The 13,790-nt window shown below is 40.4% G+C and overlaps 1 protein-coding gene across 2 annotated transcripts in view; it reads left to right on the forward strand.

The window, feature by feature from the left end:
• srgap3 (SLIT-ROBO Rho GTPase activating protein 3) overlaps positions 1 to 5,859 on the forward strand; it is a 68,495-nt gene extending 62,636 nt beyond the window's left edge. For both annotated transcript variants that reach the window (XM_035524678.2, XM_035524679.2), the window contains exon 22: positions 1,344 to 5,859. In XM_035524678.2, the coding sequence (XP_035380571.1) occupies positions 1,344 to 1,778 (435 nt within the window). In that variant the 3' untranslated portion in view covers positions 1,779 to 5,859. The remainder of the gene's footprint in view (positions 1 to 1,343) is intronic.
• Positions 5,860 to 13,790: the final 7,931 nt, after the last annotated feature.

Below are 13,790 nucleotides of genomic sequence, written 5' to 3' on the forward strand. Positions count from 1 at the left end.
CGCCCACTCTCTGATTCTTACTCATCCAACCATTCAGTGCACAAATTTTTCATTGCCATTTCAGTGTTTTGTATTGTAGTATTGCATCCTCTCCAGCTCTGAAAGGCTTAAATTAGTGAAAAAAATTAATACATGGGGGAATTTAATTCTGTAACACGTTTATGGTGTTAGCTAGATGTTTAACGTGTTGCTTGTTTAACGTATGTTTAACATGTTCACTGAAATGCAGCTGTCGGGATGGCCGCTGATAACGGTCTTTACGCTCTAGCCTGTCATTAGCTAAGCTCAGGAGGCCTGAGAGCACATGTAGTCTTGAGCATGACTGGGGAGAAGCCGCGACTGATTCATCTCATTAATACAACATTTGTTTAATAACGAAAACGGCGGCATAGGGCACAGTTAATGATGTTTTAGAATGATGTGCCCTGTATTTGGGTTTAGCTAATGGGAAACAAATGGGTGACATAAGGGTATAGTTATGAAATGGAAGAATTATACTAAAGGCGAGATAGATGTTATGTTCTCAGTATTTAATTTTGCCCTGAGTGTTGGGTTTACTATCCAATTGTTCTTGTTTGTCAGGCAGGCAAGACGAGATGATTAAATTTTGTCTCTGATCCTTAATTACTTTGCCTAGGTCTAGATTAATATGCAATTTAGAGTAAGCAAGTTTGTTGTAGGGGTTTACCGTCATGTAGTCTCTTTCCCAGAGTTGAATTTTTGCCTACTTCTCAGAGACTCACGCAGACATTAAGAGAGTGAATAGGTGGTTCTGAAGCCCTTGACCATCATGAGTGATTTTTTTATGTGGCAACTTAGTATGAGCAAGTGTGTGTGTGTGTGTGTGTGTGTGTGTGTGTGTGTGTGCGCGCACACGCATGCATGGTTTTACACCCCTCATCATTACAGCTTTAATGTGGTTTGTGAAGTCATAAGACCAGGGCAGAGCCCATTGTTTTGAATGGTAGTAAGTTTTATTACATATGAGGCCTGGCCGAAGCATTGTGTAAATGTCACAGATAAAATACAGCAGTGACATATGGACTAAGAGATGAATATAGAGCAAAACAAAAGCTTGAAATCCCCTCCTAACTTTGTCCAGTAGTTTTCAGGGATCATTCTAGAAAGTACTAAATTGTTGCTAAGAAGGAGCTTAATAGCAAGCAATGAGAATTAACTGTGTTGTATATATTCTAAATCAGAAATCCTGTACATTTTTAAAGGCAGTTATAATAAATGACTGCAGTTATTACTATAATACACTATAGTTATTATGATAATAAACATCTTTTTTTTTAACCAAGTAATGGAGTTTAATGTGTTTTCAAATGTCTTCTGTGCAGGACATAGAAAAGACCATGACCACGGCCCTCCATGAGCTCCGAGAGCTGGAGCGTCAGAACACAGCCAAGCAGGCCCCTGATGTGGTGCTGGACACACTGGAGCCTCTGAAGAACCCGGCGACCTCAGAGCCAGCCAGCCCGTTACACACGATCGTGATCCGTGATCCGGACGCGGCACTGCGGCGTGGCAGTGGCTCCTCCTCCGAGATGATGACCACGTTCAAGCCGGCGCTGTCAGCGCGCCTGGCCGGGGCACAGCTCCGCCCACCGCCCATGAGGCCGGTACGGCCACCACCCACGCAGCACCGCTCCAGCAGCTCTAGCTCGTCTGGTGTGGGCAGCCCTGCCGTCACGCCCACTGAAAAAGGCTTCCCCAGCGGCTCGGCCAGCGCCTCCCCTGCTGGTGCTGGCGAGAAGCAGGGTGGTAGTGTGTAGTTCCACTCACAGGGTCAGGGATCGAAGGCGGTCATGGCTCCCAGCCCTTCTGAGCTGCAGAGATGAGGGAAAATGATTTAGATTTTGAAATTCAGAATGAGCCTCCGAACACTCCAGAAGTCAGCCCAGGTTGCTATGGCGACAAGGCATGTGAAATTTAACAGTATAGTACTCTGTCAAGCACGATGAAAGCTGAGATATGAAAACAAGTTGAGTAAATGTGTGTGCTGGTATAGTACATATACACGTGTGTGTGTGTGTGTGTGTGTGTGTATGTATACACACATACACACCCACACACACCCACACACACACACACACACACACACACACACATCCACACACCCACGCTCTATATATATATATATATATATATATATATATATATATATATATATAATCACACACATGCCTGTATGTATAAATATGCATATAGTATATATTAACACTTCAGAGCTTCATATATTTCTTTCTTTTTTTCATTTAGATATTGTCTTCTCTGGCCAATCTTTTGCTTTTGGCATGGTCTTACTGTAGGTTGAGCAATACTAAGTGAGTTTGGCATTTTGCTTCTCTGCACCGGTCAGCCAGAAGACTTCTGTTATTAAGGAGGAGCTTCCTCGTTCAGAGGAGTTCCTAAACAAACCCTTCTCCTGAACTTGACTGTCCATTTAAAGCAGACAGTTGCTCAAAGACTGCCCACGGGGCCACCTATGAGCTGTTGTAAATAGAGATGTACTATACTTGAACTGGTAATGCCTTTTGATTTGTAGTATAAGGGGTGTTCACTTAAGTAACAACATAGCCAAGTTGTAAACATATATGAGATGCAGAAATTGAAACCAGTATACATTACCAACTAATTGTAAGAAACCTGTGGTAAAGATGTAGGTTAACTTGTATATAATTTTAAGTAGTTTCTTTATCTTTTTTTAAAATGTTGAACATGTACGTTTGTGGACAGAGCAGGCAAGAATGGCATTTATCAACACACAATCACAACCAGCAAGCAAAGAAATAATTTATTATTATGGGTACTTTGTGTTAGCTGTCTGAGCCATTAATGTTAGTGCTGACTATATCCAACTTTATTCTCATTTTCATCTCATTTTTCTTTCTCAAAACACATAAGCATGAAATACATCCATACCCAGCCAGTTACTACACTTATTTGCAGATGAATCATCATAACCATGTTTAACTGTCTCATATTTCATATGTAAATTATACATTTAAAAGGTGACATTTTTTTGAATAATGGTTTAGTCAAGGAAGATTCAACATTATTGCATGTAGTTTTACACATATCCTTAAGTCTAAATATTAAACAGTTTCACCAAAGTTTAATCTAGCTATACTGTGTAGTAAGGATATTTTCCGTGCTGTTGTAGGTGGTATTCTAGCCCGGTGAATTGTTCATAGAAGAAAAAACAGCTAGCAGCCTTGTACAAGACTGTTTATTTGCAAACTATTGGAAGTGACATGCACAACCAAAATGTCTCATATCCATGGCTGGTCTTGAATCATCAATCAGTCAACAGTCTTATGTCACAATTCTTCTATGTTCACAACTTTATGCCACAAAGTGAAGAATCGTTCCTAGATGTATGTGTCAGTCATTCAGGTGCCCTAATTAATGATATTATTAAGAATATTTATTAATATTCATTGCTTCCTGAAGATGTTAAAGGGCTCTAATATGCTTTATCTTTGCCATATGGAGTTAGTAAACATTAGCTAATTCAGTTTGTGATTTAACTGTAAGGGTGTTCAGAGAGCATTGCTAATTTCAGACTGACACCTGACAGTAGACCAGCTCCTACAGGGAGGGTCTGTGCTGTCTCCACTTCCAGTTTGTCCTTAGTTGGATTCCAGTTAGCCCCTCCTCCCCTCTACACTTGCAATGGGAAAGTGGCTCAGGCGTAAAGATTGCCCGGCTGACCCAGATCTCTGCTTCAGCGTGTGCAGCTTTGGTCACTCTTCCTACGTAGACAATCAAACATGTCTGCGGGTTCTGCCTTCTGCATTGCCACCTCTTGCCTGTTCAGCTCATATCTATAGTATGTAAATGCTTGTATAGCTGCAAAAAATAGAAATCTGCTGGAGTATATGTACTGTTGTTGCACACTTCTCCAGATGACCGTGGTGATGTTTAGAGAGTCAAACCCTTGTCTTAATACATCAGTGGCACAGAAGTCTGTCTTTGGTTCAAGTACATGCACACATCATAGTCCAGCCCAATGTGTCATGCATATTTCATCTTGCAGTGCATAGCATCTGTTAACTGAGAATGACTTGGTGCTCATCCTACTGCGGGCGCTTTGTGTCAGTGTTGGCGGCCACTAGCTCACGTCTGCTTGCCTTAGCCTTGGCCCTTGCATTGGCTTTCAGTGTGCATTTGAGGGTGACAGACAGCCATGTGCTTCTCTGGGTTATAGCCCCGCCTCCTCTAACAACACCAATTGGAAACTGCACAGGAATCACTGAGGCAAGGAGGTTTTGGTGCTGATATTTATGGTGTCTTTTTCACAAACTGTAAGCATGTATATGCCAATAGAACACATGTTCAGAGCTGTCAAGCTGAGAAGCATGATCATACATGGTGGAAGGTATTGCTTCCATGCTTCAATGAGAAAGCACCATTGATGATCATATCTTAAAACATTGTGGTTCTCTGTTAGATTACACTTTTGATGAGGTCTCTTTTATGTAGGTCCAGGTCATTCCTGACCTGTGATTGTTCCCTTTGTCTGGAAAGCCCAGATGCTTTGGCATCTGTCCCCTGGAAGTTAATACGCTGCCCCCTGGTGCTGAGAGAAGGCCCTGTCCCTGTTTTTCCCATCCCCATGCTGGTAAATGCTGGTATTCCTATGTTCTTCTAATTAGAGTTTTGCTACAAAAGGGCATTGAAAACTTTGCTGCTGAATAATGGAGCCTGTCTCAGTGGACTAAAATAATTAAAAATCAGCATGAACCACTTGTAAGTGGCTTCTTCGCAGGGGCAGTTTTGCACAGTGCATCATCTCAAAGCTAACAAGTCTAAGAACACCCCCCCCCCCCCCCACTCACATATTAAACTTGCATTCCAATTTGCATATAGTTTACAAAACTGACTTTGCCATTGTCTCCAAGTATAAGCACAAACAGGACATTCTTAAATTATGATGGACAACCAGTGGACATCTGTATGATGTACTATGACAACCATACCATTTTTTAGTTATCTAGGATTCTTTGAACATCTGTGTGGCATATTATTTGCTCAACAGTTTTTAATTACCAGTCTTGTGATTACATCACCTAATAATCAAAGACTCCCTGTGCAGTCTGGGATCTTTGCTCGTATTAAAACCTCCCATATCAGTGATCACCCTTGCTTATGTGGGCACTGCAGCAGTGGTTGTGTGTGGGGAACTGTGCACTTTGTTGCTGGAGTTGAATGACATGCAGGGCAGCTTTCTCAAGTCTCTTCTATCATAGCATATCAGCATTTGTTTGTTCACTTTTGCATCAGGGTTTTTTTTTTAATCCCCGTTTCTTCTCCAAATGTACCCCAGACTGTGCTTTGGCATTCAGCTTTCCATATAATTCCCCCCCACCTGGGCTGATTAATTGCAGTATTTAAGGCCTAGTCAGATCTTCTATGGTACTTGCACAGTTACTGAAGCACTTGGTGCACCTGTTATTCAGAGCCTATATGTGAACTGTACTTTCTGGAAGGTTTTTTTTGTTTGTTTGTTTTTTGTTTTGTTATTTTGGGAAAGTATGCTATTAATTATAATGGGTGTGTATTGAATGTATGCTAAACTCTACGTATGCTAAGGTAACATAGACTTTCTCCTTCTCTAGCCGCAACATTCATAAAACCAAACTTGCCGTCCGTCTGTATCAGTGGGTTGTGAATATTGACATGCTGTTTCTGCCCTCCTCTTAACACTTCGTTATAGTGGTGCTGTTTGTTAAAGAGTGTTTGAATGGTTGAATCCTCCCTGTGATGTAGGTTAATTGTACACCATGCCACATGTTTGGATGTGAAGAATTCTCAAATACAGAATAAAAACAAATGACCTTTTTGACCTTATTTGAAATTATTACTGTGCACTCTTTTGGCACTTCACAGTCATGCTTTCATTAACTGTTCCTAACTATTAATAGCTGCATTTTATGACAACTCAATCCAGTGTATGGAATGGTTTTTGTACCATCTGTAGTAATAACAGAATGAATAATGTCTAGGAATTATTTCATGTGAAGTTATGGAAATCCCATTCATGTCATTCTGCATTTTTTCTTACAGTTTATACTCATTTCATATGTATGGACCTTGTTAAATGCTTTCTGGATATGCGCTTCACCCATCAGAATGTAATCATGCAGTACTACTCTCTTCCACTTGATGGTGGTAGTGTGACAGCCTGACATTGTAAAGGTGACATTGTAAAGACATTGTTGGTCCAATGAACAGAGATAATGAAGTAGTAGAAAGTGTTTATGGTCTGGGTTATTTTTACACCAGAGGTAGTACAAACAGTACCTGTCAGTGAGCAATCATTCTCTCCATATTAGGCTCCCAGTAAGGCCAGTGCTTTGGAGAAAGCCCTTAGATTTTCTCAGAGTGCCACGATATTCTCTGATTTGCACCAATCAGTTATTCATTTGTCGTAATTCATCGGATTACAGTCACATGATGTGGTGAGTAGTGCAGATAAATAAAAGCCTATTTGTCACACCTAAGGGACTCTTAATAAACAAGGTGTAAACACAACAAGCATTGCTCCCCCTTGCTTACAGGCACTCTAGTGGAGTCATTACTTTTCTGGAGTACAAAATGTTCCCTGCATGGGTTATTTATTTCTTGTTTGGCATTCTGAGATTTGGTGATAAACATCACTGCATATCCCATAATGATCCCACAATACGCTAGACACAAATGTACATTTTATAGTCGCTTCTGATGGCTACATTTTCATCTAGTTATTTGTTATTCATTGAAAAGTTATTTCTCTGTTTCACTGATAGCACAATAGATCTTGATGTAAACACTGTGTCATAAGATTGTTAGATTTGAGAATCTTTGTATTGTGGACCCCTATACCTATGTTACATTTACCGATTACCATAACACACCATTTACCTTTACCTGATCTGACTAGAAAAGTGTAAAGTGCGTATGGGGCATGAGACGTGCCTGCAGTCCAGAGCTCTGTGGGAATGGCCCACGTAAGCTTGCGTGAGCACAGCCAAGGCTGAACACTTCCTGTGTCTGTGTGCCTGCTCTTTACAGCTCACCCCATGACTTCATGGCATCTGAGAAAATTGCTGTTTTGAAGTTTTGAACAGAGTGGGTATGCAGGTATACAGGTGCTTCAGGACAGCAGCCAAGACTCATCCCTGGGGAAGACAGAAGGACCTCTAAAAGCAGATTATAGAGACTGAAGAACTCAACAGAAATACACCATGGCTCCCGGCTCAGTCTGGCATGTGATGGTCCTTATGGAGTAAGTCTAAAGTTTCTCCAGACTGGGGGAAGGGTTTGCATGAATTGATCTGTGGCCAAAAAGAGGTTTAGATTAAAGGTTGCATTTTTAACAAGTTGTCAACAGAATTCCAGCTAGGTAAAAAAAACAAACAAACAAAAAAACATATCAAGGATCTCTTCCTCTTAGTTTCAAATACTGAAGTTGCGTGTGAGAAACTGCAGATTTTATACCTTCAGTGGCTCATAATCCACCCTGTGTCTTATAAACTTTTTGTTTAAACATGCTCAGATTTTGTCAGGATAATGTATCCATTTTAATGTATAGCCTATTGTAGTCCTACTAATTATCCATACATGATCTCTCTTACAATATATCTAATAAATTACATTGTGTCCCATAAGCATGTCACATTTAAGGTTTTGCATTTTGAATGAGGATAATTATTCATGTCAAAGAAGAGCAAACAGAACAGTCATTCACTCTGCCTAATACCTGCACCATCCTCTGACTCTAAAACCCCTAATCCATTTATTTGTGTGTGTACAGCTACTTCCTGAGAAAAACAAGACAAAGTACTTGGTTTAAGTAGTAGTATAGCATATCATATTAACAGTATTAAAATATATGTTCAGTACTGGTAACAAAGATAGAGTCTGTTTCCTACCCAGCACATGGAAATCAGTCAGTGAAACACTGTAAACACATGGACATTGAGAGAGCCTGAAGCTAAGATTGTGCTTATAGTATCGGATATGGATTGTTCAAGGCTGAAATTCCAGAGTATAATGGAAGGGCATTTACGTTAGACCTTGTGGATGTGGGTACACAATAACAAGTCTGCCTTTCCTTTGCTGGCAGCATAATGTATGAATCCTAATTTTGTAATAGTCCTTGTGCCATTTTTGGACAATTTTGCAGATCTTTGACTAAATCATTATTTACATAATTATTAAGCTATATGAAGCCATAGACTGGTGTCATTTTAATTTGGGTTTCATGTCTACAGCAATTCATAAAGGACTTAGAAATGCATCTGTCAAACTGAATATTGACCATTTTTCTCTTGATTATTGATTATTAGCCAGCAACAACATATCTAAGAAAAGCAACCTATTGTGCATGCCCCTATGTTCAACCTGAGCCCAGGATCAGGGCAAGATTATGTACCTGCGCGAACAGGCTGGGCGTGCACCAGCTGAAGCAGGTTCTGGAAGAAACCTCTGATGGCCTAATTTGGCATTATCCCCACAGCAATTACAGAACAAAGGTGCACGTTCTACTAAATTAAGCGTAATTTTAGTTGTTTACGTCAGAGCAGACAGCATTAGGATAATCTCCCCCTCAGCTGTTTTTATCTAGCTTGTCTTTTTTTTCTTATCGGGACATGTTTTGCAGTTCCTTTGCCAAGGGAGAGCCCTTGAGGAAATTAAGGTGCACAGCTGTACAATTTAGTAGGATTTACTAGGATTTCTACCTTCTCAGGAGAAAGAAATACTGCATGACTAATGAAGTATTGATGAGACAATAAAATCTTGAAGTCTGAAAATGCATATTTTATTTATTACTGCCCATCAATCACTGACCCTGGAGCTGATCAGATTTTACTGCTTTACTCACGGCTGTGTCTAGTGCTAGTAGAGTGTTAGCTAATAGCCCATAACCCAATGCAGTTAAAGAGGCCTGAACATGTAGATCTCCTGGGATTAAGTTTTCCAACCACTGTGCTGGACCAGAGCCTGTCTGGCATACTCTTAAAGATCTGAGTTTTCATTTGAGCCCGTGGGATGGAGTTGAAGGCATATAGCTGCCTTAGTCTAAATGTAGAATCCATTTCTGTGGACAAAAATGAAACCGGACAAAACAAAATTGTAGTTTAAAATTATGTATCATGAATTTTCAAATACTATGATTCTTCCATATTAAATATTAACATATGTGTTTTAAACTTTAAACCCTTTAAAAGATAAAAAAGTATGAAAAGTAACCATAGAATCAACTTTTTCTTTGTCCATAGCATTGTGATTACATTCCAGCAGTAGTCCAGTTTGGAGAGGGTAACTGCAGTAATTTTGTTGGAATGGAGGCAAAAAACACCCAGCCAGTGAAATTTCAGAGTATCAGGAGCAGCATGCAAACATGCTGAGTGTCTCTGAGTGTACCTTCAGAGAAAGATACGATGAATAAAAGAAAATTGGGATCAAACAAAGTGGGATCCACTTATCAGAGGAAGACCAGAGGAAGCCATTTGGCAGTATAGCCATCATGACAATAAAATTATAGGCTTTTGGTTGGTTGGCTGTGACAATGATTCTCTATACAACCAACCCTTCTGTGGATCAGAGCAAGTCTTTAATCTGGCTGCACTTTGTTTACGGAAGCATGGGGTGAAACAGATTTGAGATGTCTTTAAAACTGAATCAGGCTTACTCCACACTGAACTACTGACAGCATGACTCCTGTTAAGAATTAACGCGTACTGAAAACAATTGTTTATGTATGATTAAAGGAAGACAGCTTTAATACAACAGCATAGCACTTTTGCTTAGATCAAATGTTTAGATCAAATCCACATAGCATGTTTATTATTCAGTCATGTGTGTTAGTTCAGTTTTAAAGAATTTTGGAAAGTAACCCTCAATACATTCTTATCTCCTAAAACTAATACACTCTACCCTCATCATGACCTGCAGAAAGTTGCGGTGACATCATAATGGTGCTACTATGGCGACAGCTTGTCTGTGTGCTCCTGCTTTGAGGCACTGGTGTTGGTGTAATCAGTCTGAATTAGAGGAGTTTGGCAGATGGCTCACTGCACTGAGTTCAGCATACACTCAACAGATCAATACAGGCATCTAATTACAGCAGGCACTGAAACGGCCAGATCTCAAACACACAAACACACACACAGTGAAAAGGTGCAGGAATCAAGGAGGGGTTTGACAAAGCACTAAAGCACTAATCTAAATGTGCTTGGAGGTGCTGCAGAGGAATGATTGAAGCATGAAGGTGCCTAGGTGAAAGCAAAATGCTTAGAACAATGCTACGCTTTTAAATACGCAATTGCCTTTTTCTTTGTTTGAATATGACTTGAATTTATTGTGTTTCATCTTACTTGCAAATTACGGGTGTCTAAGGAATCTGTAATCCAGAATTGGCAAACATCTGTCCTTTCCTACATTGTGCTCTATGGCCCTGCTTCAGCTGTCATTTGTGTGCAGTGTCTTTTAGCCTGAAATTTGTACACCTGAGAAAACCACATCTACTCAACATTGTAGGTGATTAACTGAAATACTGGAACTATTGGTTTAAGCAGAAACTCTCACTTTCCCTCTATATTGATTCAATACAAGCACTTTGCCTTTTTGTTCAGATAGTGCTTAAATATGCTGTAGTTTAGAAGAGTATTTAGGCTTGTTTTTTTGGTGAAAGGTGCTGAATGAGGTTTGGAGAGTGTTTAACTGTTGGCTTGTTAATCCAATCTTGGAGAGCACCAAGACTAGTGTGGAGTGCAACCACTAGCTTGATCCTCTCATAGGGCCAAAAGGGTCAGGGACGTGCTCCAAGAGACCTCTGGGCATTGCGGACCACACCCTTAATCCCAAGGTAATCAGCCCTTAAACAGCTGGCCCAGAGGAGAGCAGAAGATAGCAGAGCAGGAAGGAAATGTGCAGCAATAACAGAGAAATCAGATTCAGGAACTGGGCATCAACACTGAGGCTCAGAAGATAGAATCCATTCCTTATCACAGGTATGAAGGAAGAATGGTGGTCTGAGTGACTGGAGCAATTGGTATTTCTTGGAGGGTTGAGAGTTGGAAGGATGAATCAGTCAAAGTAAAGGTCACATGTTATGGGAATGCAGTTTGATTTTGGAGAAGTAAAACGCTGAGTGATTAGACATCAACTAGAGACTAACCAACCGAAACAGAAATAACACGCTGTTGAACATATGAACACAGTGTTAGTGCAGGGGTCAGCGCTAGCCATCTGTCATGTCAATGAACATACAAGACCTGATGCATATCCCACAGAGCCTAACACAACTTTCCTCGGCCCGGCAGGGACAGCCAGAGAGCAGGTGTGCCGGTGGCTTAGAATGGAACTCCTCAATTACATGTTTGATGATTATGAATCTCACCTGTATCTAGTTACTCCTCCGGTGTTTCCCTATATAAGCCCAGCATATTCAGTCTATCATTGCAAAGTCTCATGTGCTTGTCTTACGTTACTGAACCTTTCTATTCGTTGTGGTTGCTATTCTGGTTATTGAACTCTTTTGCTTGTATTTTGGATTTGCTCGTGCCCATTCCCTGTTGGATTTGTCTGCTCTTCATTTGTTATCTGGATTATACTCTTGCCTGTGTTTCTACAATGTCTTTGCATTGCCCCCCTTCATTATTAAACTCTAATTACCTGCATTTGTCTTTTTGACAAGCCTGAAACATTCAGAAAGAACTTAGTCCTAGTGTACTCAAGAAACTCTGGCTTAAACACTCTACACTGTGACACATAAATCCAAAGGAAAACTAAATTATCTGAAAATATGATTCTGCACTCTTCTAAGCTCATTTCCATTAGCTACTTTCTCTTTAGTATTTGAGGTGCACTGGTGAAAATACATACATGCGTCAAGTACAAGTAGTCCTGACTGCAGACATAGATAGAATATAGGTCTTTTTTTCCGTATGCATGTGTGTGCATCTGAGGAAGACAGATGCAGACTGCTTCTCTAAGCACACAGATCTGATCAGGTAAAAAGCAGTGTAAACATGAAGAGGCAAATGGACTCTTGCTGTACAGTAATGCTGTTTTGGCCAGGAAAACCTAGTGGATGAAGGCAAGTACACACACACAAACTACAGCCATGGCTGCTTTACTTTCTCCAGGTTCTGTCACCTAGACTTCACAGTTTGACAGAAGGATGATTAATCTCCACGCTCCTCATACATACAACAAAGGCTGCAATATTTTCTGCAGGTTAGGTGGTGTGTCTGAGGCTGAGGCAACCAGAACAGAGTCATGTTCCTGTGATCTGATAAGAAGACTGTCATAATAGAAAATGCTTTTTATGAGACACAATCACCTTTTATAAATGCACAGGAACCCACAAAGCAACGGGCAAATAAATCTTTCCATATCCATAAGGTAGGAGTACAGCAGTGAGGAGCAAGAATTACATCATAGCGGTGGAGGAGATATTTGTGCTCGTGCTGTAACCAGATCACAGCTAAGCTAGCAAGAGGAAACATGCCCTTACTCCTGATCAAAACCAGCGTAACGGTGAGTGGTAAGGAGGCAGACGCATGCGTGGAGAAGAGCAAGATTTTTTTTAGTGGCAAATCCAGAGTCGTAGTCGTCAGAGTAGTCCAGGGTCATAAAGCCAACATAGAGAGTCCGAGAATACAAAACAGGAACAATGCATACGTACATACAATGAACTGCCGAGACACAGGGCACAAGGTTTAAATACATGAACTTAACAAGGCTAGAAATGAGGAACAGGTGAAGGTAATGACGGGTGAGGAAAACCAACTGAGGGGTAGAGAAAACGAAACTAAGGAATGGAACCAAAACAATACACAAGACAGGGAAACCATGGAACATGGACAATAGGAGGGACCAACCATGATAACCAGAGTCTGTAGACTTACAATTTGGTCATTAAACAGGTTGGCTGGGTGTTTGGTTACTTGACATACAGCTTCCCGAATACATAGCTGCCCTGGGTTCAAAATGGTTTATCATTAGATCCCAGGATATTGTAGGTTTAGCAGTTAAAGTACCTGATCACTATCTAGAACATGTGTCACTGCCAAATAAGTTGCCACCGCCAGAGAAAACATCATTAACAGTATAAGAATTAGCACTTAAGCCTCCTTGAAAACAATAGCAGTATAAGCCTCCATTAAGTCCACAGGTGGGAGCAATCTAATAGTCACAATGTTGTCTCATTGGTTTTGCAATGCAACAATGGAATATCACAACACCAAGTATAAGGTGATAAAGTGATCTGCATAAAAATTGGGAAAACAAATTAAACTTAATTTTTATGCTTGAAATAAATTGGATAAATAATGAAAGGCTTCCTGTTGTGGAATAATTCACATATATTTAAATTCTTTTTTTGTGCTAGAGGAAGAAAGAGCAAGAGCTGATGAAATCTTGGCTCTGGCTCATGGTATTAATCAGGCTAGCTAACGAGATGATTCCAACAAGAACTGATTGGCTGTGACATTTACGAGTCCCCAGAGTGTGTAGGTGAGACAGATAGATTGACCTCCATATTCATTCTACAGAAGTCTGAAATAGTGTGATAAAAACGGAGACTGCTATTTTAATCACCTGAAGGACTATAATATCATTCAAAGACACAGACCTGCTCTGTCTTGTGCCATCTTGCATTAGTCTTATCTTCTTCCTGTTATAAGGGACAACATAGATATTTCTGAGATATTACCCTGGCTCACCTAGCTAATGGGGATATCAGAAATACCGTTGAGGCTAGTATGTTTCCTTGAATTATTAAAGGTACC

This window comes from Electrophorus electricus, chromosome 7, assembly GCF_041902795.1.
Source record: "Electrophorus electricus isolate QZ-2024a chromosome 7, ASM4190279v1, whole genome shotgun sequence".
Classification (NCBI taxonomy): Eukaryota; Metazoa; Chordata; class Actinopteri; order Gymnotiformes; family Gymnotidae; genus Electrophorus; species Electrophorus electricus.